Genomic DNA, 17,110 nt, shown 5'->3' on the forward strand with positions numbered 1-17,110 from the left:
AGGGGACGCGCGCGCGCCCGGGGCGGGGCTCCCCGCCCGGCTCCTCCTCCGCGCCGGGCCAGGCGGCCGCGGCCTTTCCCGGCAGCTCGTAGGTCTCTGGAAGAGGAGCAGCTGGAGGAAGAAGCGCGGGGGCTGGGCGGCTCCTAGGGTGCAGCGGCGCCGCAGCCCGCATGGAGCCCAACGTGCGCTTCTGGATCACCGAACGCCAAGTACGGCCCGGGCCAGGCGCGTCTGGGGACGGGGAGGGCGTGGGCCGCGCGGCATGGAGTCGCCGCTGGCCGCGGTGACCTTGGGCAGGCCACATGGTCGCAGCACCCGCCTTCCCATTTCAGACCCCGGGAGGGGACGAAGGAAACCCAAGCGTGCCGGATGCCGACGGCCATGGCTGTTACCGTGCGTGGCCTCTGCCCCAGGCCTCGCAAGCGAGGGTGGCACAGTATCCCCCTGCAGATCGCACGAACTGAGGAGTCACTCCCCACCACTCAGGGGTCTGCCTTCCGCTGCCTAAGCTGTTGTTGGGCATCAGGTTGGAGAGGAACAGGTCCTCCCAGGAGGCCCCAGCTTTCCCGAGTCTGTAGGCTCAGCCACTGGACAGTGAGACTCGGGGCTGCGGGAAGCCGCCATGGCCGGAAGGTAACCTGGGCCCCATCTCACAGTGGGGCTGGGCGGCGCTGTCCAGTAGAAATAGGATAGAAGGTGCATAGGTAATTCCAAATTTTCTAGTAGCCACATTAAAAAACGTGACTTTTAAAATTTAAATTTTAATAATATATTGCATTTAGCCCAACAGATATAAATATTAACATTTCAACATGTAGTCGATATAGAAAATTATGAATGAGATATTTTACCTCCTTTTCTGTAGGAAGTCTTCGAAATCCCGTGTATGTTTTTACACATACAGCACATCTCAATTTGGCCTGGCCACATGTGGCTAATTGGACAGCACAGTTCTAGAGTGTTCTCTTTCAGCCTTTACCTAAAGTAGAGCCTAGCCTGGTTCTCTTAGGTGGGGATGTTGAGGAAGGACAGGGTACTCAAGGTGTCCTGGCAGAGCCAGGCCTCAAAGCTGAAACCACTGCAAAATTTGGAGACTTTTAGGAGCAAACCATGCCTGCTTTCTCCATATGTGAACTGCCTTTATTGAGCCTTCACTGGGGTGTCTGGTTCTTTATGACTAGAGTTAAGCCTTATAACCACCACAGGAGGGTGAAGAAACAGATTCTGAGACCTTTCTAGGTAGTGCTTCAAGGTCATATGTGGGGTGTCAGCATAGGCCCGTTTGACCCCAAAGTCTGGGCTTTTAACCCTCAAGAGCACTTTGATATTGGAGTGGTTAAGAGCACAGACCTTTGGGTCATTTTCTGGTTGGGTTTCCTTGAATCCATTCGTGAGTCCTTGGAAGCCTCAGTTTCCTCACCTGTAAGATGGGGATGTTGTGAGGATTCCAGGAGATGCTGCAAGAGGAAGGCCCTATTAGGTTCTCAAAAATAATGTTGACTCTGCTGTTATTACCGTGTATCTTGGTTTTTCTGCTGCCATTAACCTCTCTGGTGCTCTTGCCCCTCTTAAGTCTTTTATTCAAAGATTTCTTCAGTGGACAGAATTATTGGATCCTACAAATTTGGTCGTTTCAATTGTAAGTATTTTCTTGTTTTCAGAGATAGTGAATTTCACATTTTATTCTGAAACGTGATGACTGTGTGTCCCTTTTGAAAGAAGCTGAGATAACAGAATCCATATATATTATCATGTTTTTATTCCTTGTGAATGAGCTTGTTGGATTGGAAGGGTGGTACATAAAAGCAGACATCTATCTAACAGGTAGTAACAAAGGGGATCCAAACAAACCTCCCTGGTAATGGAGGACAGACTGGCAAAGCTAGCTGCAGACCTTGATCTAGGGTTCTAAGGGCAAGGTATAGCAAGGAATTGGGGGAGGTTGTTTAGAGAAGGCAGGGAGGGAGGGAGGGAGGGAGGGCCAGGGAGGAAATGTCAGGAAGAGTGGACTGTAAGCAAAATGGGGGAGGGGAGGGCCAGGTGGGCCAGGTCACCCAGTTACTAGGGTTTGTTGTTTTTTTTTCTGCCGTGCTGCACAGCATGTGGGGTCTTAGTTCCCTGACCAGGGATCGAACCCGTGTCCCCTGCAGTGGAGGCGTGGAGTCTTAGCCACTGGACTGTCACGGAAGTCCTACTGGGGCTTTTATTTTAATTCAGGTGAACCAGGTACTTCTTGAAGGTCCTTATGTGTCATTCAGACGAGGGGGGTTTGTACCTAGCCAGGTGGTGAGTAACCAGAAGGGACCAGACTGAGAGCAGTTCCGGGAATGGATGGCTCAGCTGTCCAAGTAAAAGATGAGAGTTTGAACCAGCTGTGGCTGAGGGATGAAGAGGAGGAGAGACCCTGTCACCAGCAGTGACCCTCGGGGCCAGATCCACAGGGATGCTCCTGTCCTTGTGCTCAAATGTTCCATATAGTCTTGTTTATAATAGAGAAAAACAAGAAACAAGCTGAATGCCCATCAGTAGGGAAATAGAGAAATATAATGTAGTATATTCATGCAGTGGAATACTGATTAGCTGTTAAAAATGATGATCTAGTCATCGACCTATGATATGAAGTGGTAACATATGATATGTGTGATGTTAAATGGAAAAACATGGTATCCATGATGTTTTGTAAAGAAAGCAAGATGCATATAGTACAGCATTTATGCAAATTACAACATAAAAAACCAAAACTACATATTTGTTTTATGGATACATATATTCATGTATGTACAAATACAGACAATGGACTGGAAGTTTATACCTTGAATTCATGATAGTGGTTACCTTTGATAGAATGGAGGGGAAATTGAGACTGGGGGTGATGGATCTTTTGGGGGGAAAAATCTGAAACAAATATAACCGAATGTTCACAGTTGTTAATTCTGGGTGAAGGGATTGTATGTAATCATTTTTTAAATTTCCTTGTTTAATTTTCTTTCTCAGATTAAGTAAAAAAGAAGAGAGAAAATAAGACTGAACTGATTAGGTGTGGGTATGAGAGAGAGAGAAGGGACTTCCAGGTTTCTGACCTGTGTAGCCAGGAGGATGGTGACAGTCAGAGAGGAACCGGTGGAGGGGATGGGGCAGGTGGCAGCAGCAGTGGGGTAGGCCGCTGGAGCTGTCTAAGAAGCAGGGTGGGGGACTTCCCTGGTGGTCCAGTGGTTAAGGAGCTTCCAGTGCAGGGGGTACGGGTTCAGTCCCTAGTTGGGGAACTAAGATCCCACGTGCTGCAAGGTGTGGCCAAAAAATAAATAAATAAATAAAAAAGAAGCTGGGTGGTCTGAATCTCAATGACATACAGGACTATCTAATGGAGACTCAGGGGATGCAGAGCCTTAGCTCCACGTTGCTTTAAAATTAAAATCAGGTGTGAGTGAACATGTGCTTCTTAAATCTGTGGATAAATCTGAACAGTTTCGAGATCGTTGCTTGATTTCCTTATCTCTGATTATAGGAAAAAATAGAAAAATCAAGGCAGCTATTGTTAACACATGAAGATGCATCCAGAAGTGACTTGGAGGACAAAAGGGTATGGCTCTTGTTCCCAGGTGTGCCTGGCTCAAGGCTGAGTGGGGTTGCCTTTAGGTGATTTTACTTGCATGGTCTGAAATCAGGTGGGATTTTGCCATTGTAAACACTGGCCAGTTGGGTTATCTTTTTAAATGTAGGTAGGATTCCTTCTCGTAAACCAGATTAATATTAGTTACTAGTGTTAGGAACTGGTATTAAGAAGAAAAGGCATAGGGTTCCTCCTGTGCAACAGATACTTGCAGTTACAATATCTGTTGTGAGGATTCTCTGTAGCTGATTCCTGGAGCCCCATGGCAAATTCCAGAATTCAGGCAGGCCTCCAGAGTCAGAACCTACTTCCTACTAGAGGCAGCAAGGTTATAGTCCTGCCCAAAGACTCAAACCAAGTGTTTGTTATCTACCTTGCAGTGTAGGAGGCGTTCCAGAGGCCACAGACATCAGTCCCTCAAGGCAGCCTGCGGAAAGCGCACACATTTTTTTTTTTTTTTGCGGTACGGGGGCCTCTCACCGTTGTGGCCTCTCCCGTTGCGGAGCACAGGCTCCGGACGCGCGGGCTCAGCAGCCATGGCTCACAGGCCCAGCCGCTCCGTGGCATGTGGGATCTTCCCGGACCGGGGCACGAACCCGTGTCCCCTGCATCGGCAGGCGGACTCTCAACCACTGCGCCACCAGGGAAGCCCAAGCTCACACATTTAACTTGTTTTTTCTGAGAACTTGTTGGGGCCTCTGAGCTCACAGCCTGGCTCTGTTAAAAGTGACTTGGCTAATGGCGTGGTCTGCACACAGTTTCACTCTGCTCTGAGCCAGGGGAGGCTGGCTGCGCTCAGGGACTCGCCCAAGGGACGAGTTAGGTGTTGGCATCTACTAGGTTAGAGACTTGGGGCTTTTTAATGTTTTGGTCATTTTCATGTGGATCTTCTCTTTGCTTCCTGTCAGTTCATTCGTTTGATTCATTTGATTCACTTGTTTAGATTTGTTCAGTCCGTGTGGTAGAGAACAGTTTGCCCTCCAGTCTCTGAAAGGTGGAGCAAAGACGGCACCAGAAATGAGACTGTAAGAGGAGATATTCTGGCTGCTAAGCTACCTTTAAAAGCTATTGCTTGGTTTTTCTCTTTTTAGGTACAAGAAGCTTGGAAGAGAAGTCTCGTAAGTTTCAGCCCCATCCTAATTTTTAGCCTAAGATAACAAAACCAAACATCAGACTCACCTTTGTGTTTACCCTTCTGAAGTCTACAGTGCATCCTGACAATAGCAAGCTGATTCCTGGTCCTTTTCGACCTGCAGGTGAGTTGATTCTAATTTTCAGAGTGGTTTGTAACCTTTAGAAAACCTTGCCTCCCTCTAGTGAAGTGTTTGGTTCCCCTGGCATCCAGCCCTCTTCCTTAGGTGCTTTCCCAAGGTCACTGCATTGACATTATCTCAGGTGTGGTTGAAAGGGGCTTGTTATGAATAATGAGAGACACTCCTTTCACCTTTATTGCCCTTCTCACTTAGGAAATTTCAAGGGTTTTAGGCTGTGTGCCAAGGGCAGGGATGAAGAGCAAGTATACGCATCTTACAAGTCACAGTGTCACAGATGTATTGAATTCATGTGGAAGGGTGAACAAGGACTTGGAACAAGGGACCACTTACCTTCAGTGGGCAGGAGCCTGGTCAGCTCTAACTCTGCTGCACTGATTTAAAGTTCTGCCACGTGGGCTTCCCTGGTGGCTCAGTGGTTGAGAGTCCACTTGCCGATGCAGGGGACACGGATTCGTGTCCCGGTCCGGGAAGATCCCACGTGCCGCAGAGCAGCTAGGCCCGTGAGCCATGGCTGCTGAGCCTGCGCGTCCGGAGCCTGTGCTCCGTAACGGGAGAGGCCACAACAGTGAGAGGCCCACATAGCGCAAAAAAAAAAAAAAAAATTCTGCCATGTGCACAGCTATTATTTTTATTAGGAACACAAAAGCATGTGTAAAAAATACCCTTTGACGTCCATGCCTTCATTCGGCCTGAGAAGAGGTTTTTGGGTGGGTGGTTTTCCACCCACTCTGCTGTCACTGACCCTCTTGTCTTTTTTGCCAGCTCTCCTGCCTCTCACGGCGCCCATGGTGAGTAAGCTGCCGCTCACTGCTCTGAAGCTGGGGGCTTAGGAAGATGTCCCCCCATCTCCTAAGCTCAGTGGCTGGTGTCCTCCAGCTCTGGACCTCTGTCCCGTGACTGCCTGATAGATGGTTAGGACCCTGCACCTCCGACCCTTGTCCACTCCCCACCCCACTCCCACGTATCCCCCCCAGGCACCAGGGCCTCTTGAGGGTCCACAGTGTCATAAGGTAATCCTTCCTTTGAACACCTAGCGTGTGCAAAGCGCTATGGAGCAGATTGATGAGTTAAGATGTGCTCCCTGGCACAAGCCCATGTCACTGGCTGTCACCTTCTCTCCGCAAGCTCTCCCCTTCATTCAGGGCCTCCCCTGGAAACCGGAATCGCCCCCAGCGAGGCCGTCCACCTTGGCTCTCATGAGGTGCTCTCACCAAGTGACAGCACCCCTTTGCCCTTGCAGGTGCTGCTTCTTAGCTGCCCTGCTCAATTGCCTGGAGAGAGGGACCACTGTGAGGCATCCAGGGGCGATATAGAATCTAGTTCCCTGTGCTACACAGTAGGTCCTTGTTGTTTATCTGTTTATTTTATAGTATATATAGTAGTCTGTATCTGCTTTATTTTCTTTACAGGTATTTCTGTCAATGCTGCCAGTAAAAAGTCTAAAGTCCATGATTTTACCTCAGGTAGCAGCTCTTTCTGTTTCATAATTATTGAATTTTTTGTGCTTGAAACCAAAACGTGACACGTTAGCCTCTGTCTTCCTGCAGGTTTCCTTCTACACGTACAGTACAGTCTTCAACGTTGTCAATGGAAATGCAAGTTATGTGAGTATTATGAGGCCCAGAGGGTATGCAATTTCATATTATTTTTTTTGGCGATTTTGTGTGTTTGTTTTAATTATCTTTCCTGGGTAAAACTCTGGTATTTGCTAAATATGAACTTTTGTTTTTCCCTAGGATCGTCGCCCCCATGAGAGTATCTTAGTAGGAGCAGGAGTGATTGCTTCGTCCACCTTTTTTGGAGTGTGTATTTTAGAAATCTGTCGAATCTTTTTTACTCCTCAGAGTCAAAATTTTACGTTCTAACTTAATTTAGAAAGTGTGATTAAGACATAAGGAAGAAAATTAAAAGTCACCTGTAATCCTATCACCCCAGGTTTCTAGGCATGGGCTCAGGACTGTTATCTTTTTTTTTTTTTTTGCTGTATGCAGGCCTCTCACGGTTGTGGCCTCTCGCCTTGCAGAGCACAGGCTCCGGACGCACAGGCTCCGGACGCGCAGGCTCAGCAGCCCAGCCGCTCCACGGCATGTGGGATCTTCCCGGACCGGGGCACGAACGCCTGTCCCCTGCATCGGCAGGCGGACTCTCAACAACTGCGCCACCAGGGAAGCCCCAGGACTGTTATCTTTAAAAACCAATTAATTCAGGGGACTTCCCTGGCGGGCCAGTGGTTAAGACTCTGCGCTTCCACTGCAGGAGCTGTGGGTTCGATTCCTGGTCAGGAAACTAAGATCGCACATGCAGAGTGGCACGGCCAAAAAAAAAAAAAAATTTATTCATGTTTATAAACATGTTACACAAATTGTGTATTGCTTTAGATGTCAGGATACCAATAGGAGAAAAATGTAGATTTCAGAGTCCAGTAAGCCTGGGTTCACATCTTGGCTCAAATTCTTAATGGCTTAGTGACTCTGGACAAGTTCTGTAGCCTCTCTTAAGTCTCCAAGAGTTCCTCTGATGATCAGGGAGAACACGTCAGTGTTGCAGGAATTAAAACAAGAAATACACGGAGAGCACTTGCAGGGGTCTGACCTGTAACAGGAAGTAAGTTGACACTAGCTCTCTGCTGGTCCCATGCAGTAATGATTTTTCTCTCTTATTTTCTAGTTATTCCCTCGTTTGCTCCAAGTAAGATTTTCACTGAATAGCATTTTGAGCAGAAACGTCATTCCTGTCATCATTCTCGGTAAGCAGGGAGCTTCCCTCCATCTTCAGGGATGCCCAAGTCCCTGGGCCACACTGTAGCTGATGAGGGCTGCTGTTTGCATCTTGCCGGTGCCCCCAGGCCCAAATTAGGTCTTTGGTTTGAGAGGTGACACTTTCTCTATAGATACCCCTTTAGTTGTCCAAGGGTGAACACAAACCTGGAAACACAAATTACATTTGAAAGACTACAAGCCCTGTCCACGTATTATTTCATTTAATCTTGACAACAACTTAGGGGTAGGTAATATTATTATTCCCATTTACAGATGAGAAGACTGAGTCAAGGGGAGGCTAGGGAACTTTTCTGGGGTTTCACAGGGAGAAAGTGGTGGTCTAGGGGATTCCAACCCAGTGGTCTGACTCCAGGGGAGTGACAGAGATATTAACCAACTGTTTTAAGTTTGCCAGCCTGCAAGTTCACTAGTTCATGCTCCACATTTGGGTTTGGGAATCATAGCAGCTTGAAGAGTTAGCAGAATTATGTCAGTGGTAAACTTTGGGAAATTATGTTACAGAAACTTGGTCAAACCAGCTTCAGTAGGGACTTCCCTAGAGGACCAGTGGTTAAGACTGCGCTTCCACTGCAGGGGGCACAGGTTCGATCCCTGGTCAGGGAACTAAGATCCCACTTGCCATGTGGCATGGCCAAAGAAACATTAAAAAAATAAACAGCTTCAGCAAAGCAGGTAGGCGTATTTCAAGGACCCCAGGGTTTCTCCTGGTATCCTGTCAGGGGTGTCAGAACCTGGTGCTAGTTTGTGGTCAGGATCCAAGACTGAGAGCCCAGCAATTCTGACCCTACCCCCCAGCCCAGAAGAGAGCTTGGTTGGCCCGGTACCACCTGAGGATCAGGAAGTGCAACCATCAAAGAAACAGTCATGACACTCGAAAAGATGTTGCTTTATTGGACCGACACTTATCTCTCTGTTGTGTGTTTTCTTCTTTACATCCACAGCCCAACTCAGTGGAATGAATGTGGTTGCATCGAGAAGTTTGGAGCCCCTGCGAGGAATTGAGGTCATGGACAAGGAAGGCAGTGTCATAGGCTATTCCAGAAAAGCTGGGACAAAGGTAGGGGGACACACGAGATGGAGCTGTAAGCCGCTTGCCTTTTGGGCAACGAATTGAATTGCTTGTTTGAGAGCTGGTAACAAATTCATGTCTCCCTTCAACCTTTGTCTGTTCTTACAATGCTGAGGGAGAGAATTTACATTTTGTACCCTATTGTTTATTTTTTAAATTTAAAAAATTTTTTAATCTGTTCTCTGCAGTAAGATCTTTTTCTTTTTATAAATTTATTTATTTTATTTATTTTTTATTTTTGGCTGTGTTGGGTCTTTGTTGCCGCGCGCAGACTTTCTCTAGTTGTGGTGAGCAGGGGCTACTCTTCTCTGTGGTGCGCAGGCTTCTCATTGCGGTGGCTTCTCTTGTTGTGGAGCACGGGCTCTAGGTGCGTGGGCTTCAGTAGCTGTGGCACGAGGGCTTAGTAGTTGTGGCTTGCGGGCTCTAGGGCGCAGGCACAGTAGTTGTGGTGTACAGACTTAGTTGCTCCGCGGCATGTGGGATCTTCCTGGACCAGGGCTTGAACACGTATCCCCTGCATTGGCAAGTGGATTCTTAACCACTGTGTGACTCGGGAAGCCCCACCCTGGTGTTTAAAAGGTGATGCATTAGTCTGGGTTCTCCAGAGAAACAGAACCAATAGGATATCTGCCTATCTATCTATCACCTATGTATATATATAGCAAGACATTTATTTTAAATAATTGGCTTGTGCAGTTTTTGCACTGGGAATGTGTAGGGCAGGCCTGAAAGCTGGAAAGTCAGGAGCTGATGCTGCGGTCTTGAGGCAGAATTTCCTCTTTGGGAAACCTCAGATTTTGCTCTGAAGGCTTTCCAGCTGATTGGATGAGGTCCATCTACCCTATGGAGGGTAATCAGTCTCCTTTACTTAAAGTCAACTGATTGTAGATGTTAATCACATCTACAAAACACCCCCACAGCAACACCTCGGTTGTGTTTGATTAAATACCTGGGAACTACATCCCAGCCAAACTGACCCCTAAGATGGGTCACAGATGGACGTCCGCCAAACGTTTGGCCCCTGTCTGAAGGTGAGATCTTGTCCTCCAAGCTCAGCATCTGCCCTCCCAGCCTGCTCTGTACTCGGGGAAGTCAGTGGACATGTCTCTGGGTTTAAGAGAAGCCCTCCATGTCCACCTCCCAGTGGATTTTCTTAGAGTCTTCATCTTTAAGGACCAGTCTGCTGTCAAGAATGGCCTGAGGAAATCCAATGCTCTGACCTAAAACTCCTCTAAAAGGCCTCCATTTCTAAGACTTCTTATTGTTAAATAGTTTACTCTTTTGCTCAATCCAACACAGTACCTTCTGTCTGCATTCAGCTCAAAGAACCTGCAGTAGTCTATGGTTTCATTTTGGGTATAGAACCTTTCAGGAAGTGAGATCTTTTTTGATCTCAGTGAAGTGACTTTAGCTAAAGAACTGTTAACGTGAGGCAGTTGCTCACAAAGCAAAGAGAGTAGCTGGGCCTCTCACAGTGTCTGCATTCAAGGGGGCTCCCTGAGCCAGCTGGACCTCCTCCTGCCCAGAATGCTGGTGGGAGAGGCAGTCAGATAAGATGGCCTCTCAGTCGATCAGTAAATACATCATTATTTGGCTCATGAAACATGTTACTCTAAATCCTGTCACCGATTTACAAAGCTGAATTGTAAACCACTGGATACATGCTACAGTATTCCCACCAGCCCGTCTAATAGTAGGTCTGGAAATTGTGGCCGCCTTTCTAAATGAATTACAACAGGGACATCATAATTGCAAGTAACAGGAGAGAAATTGCTGCTAGAAATAAGAGACCTTGTTTTGGAAATGAAGGTTCTGTGTTTAAGAATCCACCCTAAAGGGTCCACCAGAGGGCAGACAGCAGAAGCAAGAACTACAGTTCTGCAGCCTGTGGAAGGAAAACCACATTTACAGAAATATAGACAAAGTGAAAAGGCAGAGGACTTGGTACCAGATGAAGGAACAAGATAAAACCCCAGAAAAACAACTAAATGAAGTGGAGATAGGAAACCTTCCAGAAAACGAATACAGAATAATGATAGTGAAGATGATCCAGGACCTCAGAAAAAGAATGGAGGCAAAGATCGAGAAGATGCAAGAAATGTTTAACAAAAACCTAGAAGAATTAAAGAACAAACAGAGATGAACAATACAATATCTGAAATGAAAAATACACTAGAAGGAATCAATATCAGAATAACTGAAGCAGAAGAATGGATAAGTGACCTGGAAGACAGAATGGTGGAATTCACTGCTGCAGAACAGAATAAAGAAAAAAGAATGAAAAGAAATGAAGACAGCCTAAGAGACCTCTGGGACAACATTAAACGCAACAACATTCGCATGATAGGGGTCCCAGAAGGAGAAGAGAGAGAGAAAGGACCCGAGAAAGAGATTTGAAGAGATTAAAGTTGAAAACTTCCCTAACATGGAAAAGGAAATAGCCACTCAAGTCCAGGAAGGGCAGAGAGTCCCAGGCAGGAGAAACCCAAGGAGAAACACACCGAGACACATAGTAATCAAATTGACAAAAATTAAAGACAGAAAAATTATTGAAAGCAACAAGGGGAAAATGACAAATAACATACAGGGGAACTCCCATAAGGTTAACAGCTGATTTCTCAGCAGAAACTCTACAAGCCAGAAGGGAGTGGCACCACATATTGAAAGTGATGAAAGGGAAGAACCTACAACCAAGATTACGCTACCCGGCAAGGACCTCATTCAGACTCGACGGAGAAATCAAAAGCTTTACAGACAAGCAAAAGCTAAGACAATTCAGCACCACCAAACCAGCTCTACAACAAATGCTGAAGGAAATTCTCTAAGTAGAAAACACAAGAGAAGGAAAGGACCTACAAAAATAAACCCATGGGCTTCCCTGGTGGCGCAGTGGTTGAGAGTCTGCCTGCTGATGCAGGGGATGCGGGTTCGTGCCCCGTTCTGGGAGGATCCCGCGTGCCGCGGTGCGGCTGGGCCCGTGAGCCATGGCCGCTGGGCCTGCGCGTCCGGAGCCTGTGCTGCACGGCGGGAGAGGCCACAACAGTGAGAGGCCTGCGTACTGCAAATAAATAAATAAATAAATAAATAAATAAATAATTACCTTCAATGTGAATGGATTAAGTGCTCCAAGCAAAAGACACAGGCTCGCTGAATGAATACAAAAAAAAAAAAAAAAGATCCATATATATGCTGTCTACAAGAGACCCACTTCAGACCTAGGGACACATACAGACTGAAAGTGAGGGGTTGGAAAAAGATATTCCATGCAAATGGAAATCAAAAGAAAGCTGTAGTAGCAGTGCTCATATAAGATAAAGTAGACTTTAAAATAAAGAATGTTACAAGAGACAGGGAAGGACACTACATAATGGTCAAGGGATCAATCCAAGAAGAAGATATAACAATTATATATGCACCCAACATAGGAGCACTTCAATACATAAGGCAACTGCTAACAGCTATAAAAGAGGAAATCAAGAGTAACACAATAATAGTGGGGGACTCTTAACACCTCACTTACACCAATGGACAGATCATTCAGACAGAAAATTAATGAGGAAACACAAGCTTTAAATGACACAATAGACCAGATATATTTAATTGATATTTATAGGACATTCCATCCAAAAACAGCAGATTACACTTTCTTCTCAAGTGCACACGGAACATTCTCCAGGATAGATCACATCTTGGATCACAAATCAAGCCTAGGTAAATTTAAGAAAATTGAAATCATATCAAGCATCTTTTCCAGCCACAATGCTATGAGATTAGAAATCAGTTACAGGCTACAAACAACAAATGCTGGAGAGGGTGTGGAGAAAAGGGAACCCTCTTGCACTGTTGGTGGGAATATAAATTGATACAGCCACTATGGAGAACAGTATGGAGGTTCCTTAAAAAACTAAAAATTGAATTACCATATGGTCCAGCAATCCCACCACTGGGCATATACCCAGAGAAAACCATAATTCAAAAAGACACATTCACTCCAGTGTTCATTGCAGCACTATTTACAATAGCCAGGACATGGAAGCAACCTAAATGCCCATCAAGAGATGAATGGACAAAGAAGATGTGGTACATATATACAATGGAATATTACTCAGCCATAAAAAGGAACGAAATTGGGTCATTTGTAGAGACGTGGATGGACTTGGAGACTGTCATACAGAGTAAGTCAGAAGAGAAAAACAAATATTGTATGTTAACGCATATATGTGGGATCTAGAAAAATGGTACAGGTGGACCAGTTTGCAGGGCAGAAATAGAGACACAGATGTAGAGCACAAATGTATGGACACCAAGGGGGGAAAGTGGTGGTGGTGGGGTAGTGGTGGGATGAATTGGGAGATTGGGATTGACATGTATACACTAATATGTATAAGATAGATAACTAATAAGAACCTGCTGTATAAAAAATAAATAAAATAAAATTCAAAACAAAAAAAGAATCACCATAAAGAGACATCTTTAAATAGCTTTATTGAGGAAGAATTTACATAGTATAAAATTCATTGTAAGAGTACAGTTTCATGAATTTTAGTAAATTCAAACAGTTGTGCAACCATCACCACAGTCCAATTTTAGAACATTTTCATCACCCTAAAAATTTTTCATGTGCCCATGTACCGTCACTCCCCCTCCCAGCCCCAACCCCAGGAAAACACTGATCTGCTTTAAACTTTATTGATTTATTTGTTTTTGGCTGCGTTGGGTCTTCGTTGCTGCACGTGGGCTTTCTCCAGTTGCGGCGAGCGGGGGCTGCTCTCCGTTGCAGTGCGTGGGCTTCTCATTGTGGCGGCTTCTCTTGTTGCGGAGCATGGGCTCTAGGCACGCGGGCTTCAGTAGTTGTGGCTCACGGGCTCTCGAGTGCAGGCTCAGTAGTTGTGGCGCACGGGCTTAGTTGCTCCATAGCATGTGGGATCTTTCCAGACCAGGGCTCGAACCCGTGTCCCCTGCATTGGCAGGCGGATTCTTAACCACTGTGCCACCAGGGAAGTCCCCTGATCTGCTTTATATCGTCATAGTTTTACCTTTTCTAGAAGTTTCATACAAGTGAATCATACAATATTTTTGTGTAGGGGTTCTTTGACTTTTGAGGTCCGTCCAACTTTTAAGGCATCAGTAGTGTGTGGCTTTTTATTGCTGAGCAGTGTTCCATTGAATGGCTGTACCACGTTTTGATTGTCCACTCCCCAGGCAATAGATATTGGGCTTGTGTCCAGTTTTTGGCTATTACATGTGACGCCGCCCTGACCATTTCTGTACGACTCCTTGTGTGGATATATGTTTGCGTTTCTCTTCAACTCAAATTTAAGTGCAGGGCATGGGTATCGTCGTGAACTGTTCACAGAGCTGGAGAGAAGAGTGACAGCAAATGTTTAATGTACACGTGGTTCCTCGCACCTCCTCGCTGCCGGGCGCTGTGCTGGCTCTGGAGACCCACACGCTCACCAGTCAGCATCCCTCGTCTCCAGGGGCTGGGGGTGGGGAGGCGGCCTCGGGCCCTGCTAGCTACCCGCTTATCTAGCCCAGCTCATCGAGAGAAACTTCCGTTTTTGCATGAAGGCCAATTTAGGGTAAAAGAAAGGTTTGATGGTCTGCTCCTTTTTAAATGTTTATCTTTCTCTTAAGAATAAAGTGTCTGCGACCGTGCGTAAGCATTCTTTTATCACTTCCCTGTCACCGAAAGGTTTATTTTCTTTGGCTAAAATTTCAGAAACTGCGTAACCAGCAATATCTGATTGTAATAGGGCACCTTTGATCAGATTTCAGGAGCCTAGTCCGTGCTGTTTTCCTTGGCCTGGCCTTGTCGGCTACTCAGTTGCAAGCTGTCACGCGTCTTGCAGTGTCTCCTCATGACCGGTGTCTGGTTTGGAATGTCTTCTCTTCCACACGAGACAAATGGAGTGAGGCTGGCCTTGCCTCACTGACGTCGAAACACAGCATGCTCAGCAGCCACTTTTCTCCTCCTGGAGTCGAACAACTTTATCTTGTACTCCTGAAAGTTTATTTTAAAAGCCACCCTTCTTGGCGTCCTCTGTCCTCGTCGGGGAAGGACATTCCCGCAGAGAATCGGGAGAGCTGAGCGTTAGTGTCCTAAGCAGAGAACAGGCCTGCTGGGTGCAGCAGAGGAGCCCAGACAGCGGTCTGTAGCCCCAGGGTCACAGGGTCATGGGGTTATGGGAGGACAGAAGTGCACAGAACAGAGTTCAGGGGAGGGAATGGTGGGGAGAGTGCCTGTCCATCTTGCGCTGAGCGGTGCTGTGTGTGGGGCTGTGTCTTATCCAGGGCTTGGGTTCTGAAGTTCACACGCAAGTGTCATCTATAGTCAAAAATTTCCCTTGAAAGTCTCTGACATTGCTCTTGAGTACACATGATTTTGTGCATATAACCCATACAGTCAATCATATGTTTAAATGTTCAATATAGAGAGTAACGTATATTCTAGAAAAGGTGACAACGTGGTAGGAAATATACATACGTGTTTACGCAAAATAAAATTTTATAGCACATTGTTAATTACACAAGCAAAAGATGGGTGTATACAGGAAGACATATTCATGTTACATGTGGGTGTGATGCCACACCAGTGCACTCGGAGCCGGCCTTCCTCCACTGGAAGGGGTGGGAATAACTGGGGGGGGGCCTGTTCAGTAGAGGAAGGCCAGTGGCAGAGTCCTGGACTGGAAGGAAAACATGGAGCGGTCCTCAGTGGCAAGTCCAGTCCAGCATTTCCATCAAATGGACTGCCATCTGGTTCTAAGTAAGGATTTGTCTGTAAGCTGCCTTTGCTTGTGCTTGGTATTTTATTTGGGGTGGTTTGGGGGAGTGATGGAGACCACTGTGGAGTCAGGAAGGTAAATCCCATCTCCGGTTCCTCTGGCACCAACCCCAGGCATCCTCTGTACGTGTGCACGTCAGGCGCTGCCTTCACCTTTTTGCACGTGCATTGTTTTTCTAAGAGAGAAGGGAGAGTTGCTGTTTGCCGGCCTCTGTCATGAGTTGCAAGATGCCTGGAAACTGTCTCACTCCACGTGCTAAGCTGCTTTCTTTTCATTTCCATTAGGCCATTAAAGACACCGCAACGTCCAGAGTTGTGCTCTTTGGGACCTCAGCTTTTATCCCTGAAGTCTTCTCATACTTTTTTAAAAGGTAAGAGGTATGCTCATCTCCCCGGGTAGGAATAAACATTTTAACAATCAAAATTGTATAAAACTTGTCAAGTACTGAACCTGGTCGGAGAGGTGGGAATAAGTTGCTTCAGGAATCTTCCTTCTAAACACGCTTCCTCACAGTTAAGACAGTAGGATTGATTTAGGGCAGATGCGCAAATCCCGATGTGCACATTCCAGCAAACCTGGAATCTCGCCCAGGCCCTGTCCTCAGTTACATCTGCTCCTTGGGCATGTCCCGGCACCTGCTGAGGCTCAATTCCTCGCTTCTAGAATGATGAGTGTGGATGATTTGCGGGTTCTCCCAGCTCTGATATGCTATGAATATTGCTCAAGCCTCTTTTTCCCCCTTCATTCCAAGCATGTGTTAAATTAGCTTAAGTGGCCCAGAATCAGTAGACTGCCATCCCTTTTGAGAGGCGAGACATGGCCTGTTAGGAGGAGAGCCTGGGATCAGCCAGTATGAGATGCCCCACCTGCAGTGAGTAGCTTAGGGCAGAAGGGAGATGCGTTGCTTTAGATATTGGGTATGGTCAGGGTATGTTGCCTGTGGCAGCTGATCAGAAGCTCTGGTGCAGGACGGTCCTCTCTTCTCCTTCGTGGGTGTTGTCTTCCTTCTCTCCCACCGCACACTGGCTTCTTCATGTTGAGGGACGTGACTGCAGCCACCTCCCAGCTCATATCCTTGCGGTGTCCTGATGAGACAGAAAAACACAGCAAACCCTGGGGGTTTGGGGGCAGGGAATGTCTTCCACTCAGTTCACAAACTCCCAAGGAAGGATTCTATTGGCCCAGGAGTGGTCACCTGCCTGGTGCTGAACCAGTCTGCTCTGTCCAGGTGGTGAGCTTGACAGTCCCTGCTAGGACCACACAAGGAGCATATTTCAGGAGGTAGCAGTGTCCTGGGCAGAGCCAACTGTTCCCATGGTCGATCCAGCTAGGTGGGTGTGGGGACTTCTGTTGGGTCGGGGTCTTCCTGAACCTCTCTGGCTGGCCTCAGAGTGGGGGCTTCTGGAAAAGCTGGGGTCCTGCGGTTCGTCCCCTGAGGCCTGCACAGTGGCACCCGCTGTCTGGTGAGGAGAGATGGTCCTCATTTCCCTGTGGGCCTTGGGTGCCTGGAAGGACCTCATGTCATCCCACAGCCATGATGGTGTCCAAGCTGGAGTGACCACCCTGGCTCTTCCGGCTCAACCCTTTCA

At 46.9% G+C, this 17,110-nt stretch overlaps 1 protein-coding gene across 1 annotated transcript in view; it reads left to right on the forward strand.

Moving 5' to 3' along the window:
• The first annotated feature begins 56 nt into the window (after nt 1–56).
• SFXN4 (sideroflexin 4) overlaps nt 57–17,110 on the forward strand; it is a 19,250-nt gene continuing 2,196 nt past the window's right edge. Inside the window, exons 1-12 of the mRNA XM_007469579.1 lie at nt 57–209; nt 1,574–1,639; nt 3,506–3,580; nt 4,702–4,728; nt 4,812–4,866; nt 5,647–5,672; nt 6,294–6,347; nt 6,432–6,488; nt 6,621–6,686; nt 7,552–7,630; nt 8,606–8,721; nt 15,806–15,891. Coding sequence (XP_007469641.1) covers nt 171–209; nt 1,574–1,639; nt 3,506–3,580; nt 4,702–4,728; nt 4,812–4,866; nt 5,647–5,672; nt 6,294–6,347; nt 6,432–6,488; nt 6,621–6,686; nt 7,552–7,630; nt 8,606–8,721; nt 15,806–15,891 — 746 coding nt within the window. The 5' untranslated portion in view covers nt 57–170. The remainder of the gene's footprint in view (nt 210–1,573; nt 1,640–3,505; nt 3,581–4,701; nt 4,729–4,811; nt 4,867–5,646; nt 5,673–6,293; nt 6,348–6,431; nt 6,489–6,620; nt 6,687–7,551; nt 7,631–8,605; nt 8,722–15,805; nt 15,892–17,110) is intronic.

The sequence above is a fragment of the Lipotes vexillifer genome, unplaced genomic scaffold, assembly GCF_000442215.2.
Source record: "Lipotes vexillifer unplaced genomic scaffold, Lipotes_vexillifer_v1.1 scaffold240, whole genome shotgun sequence".
In the NCBI taxonomy this organism is placed as follows: Eukaryota; Metazoa; Chordata; class Mammalia; order Artiodactyla; family Lipotidae; genus Lipotes; species Lipotes vexillifer.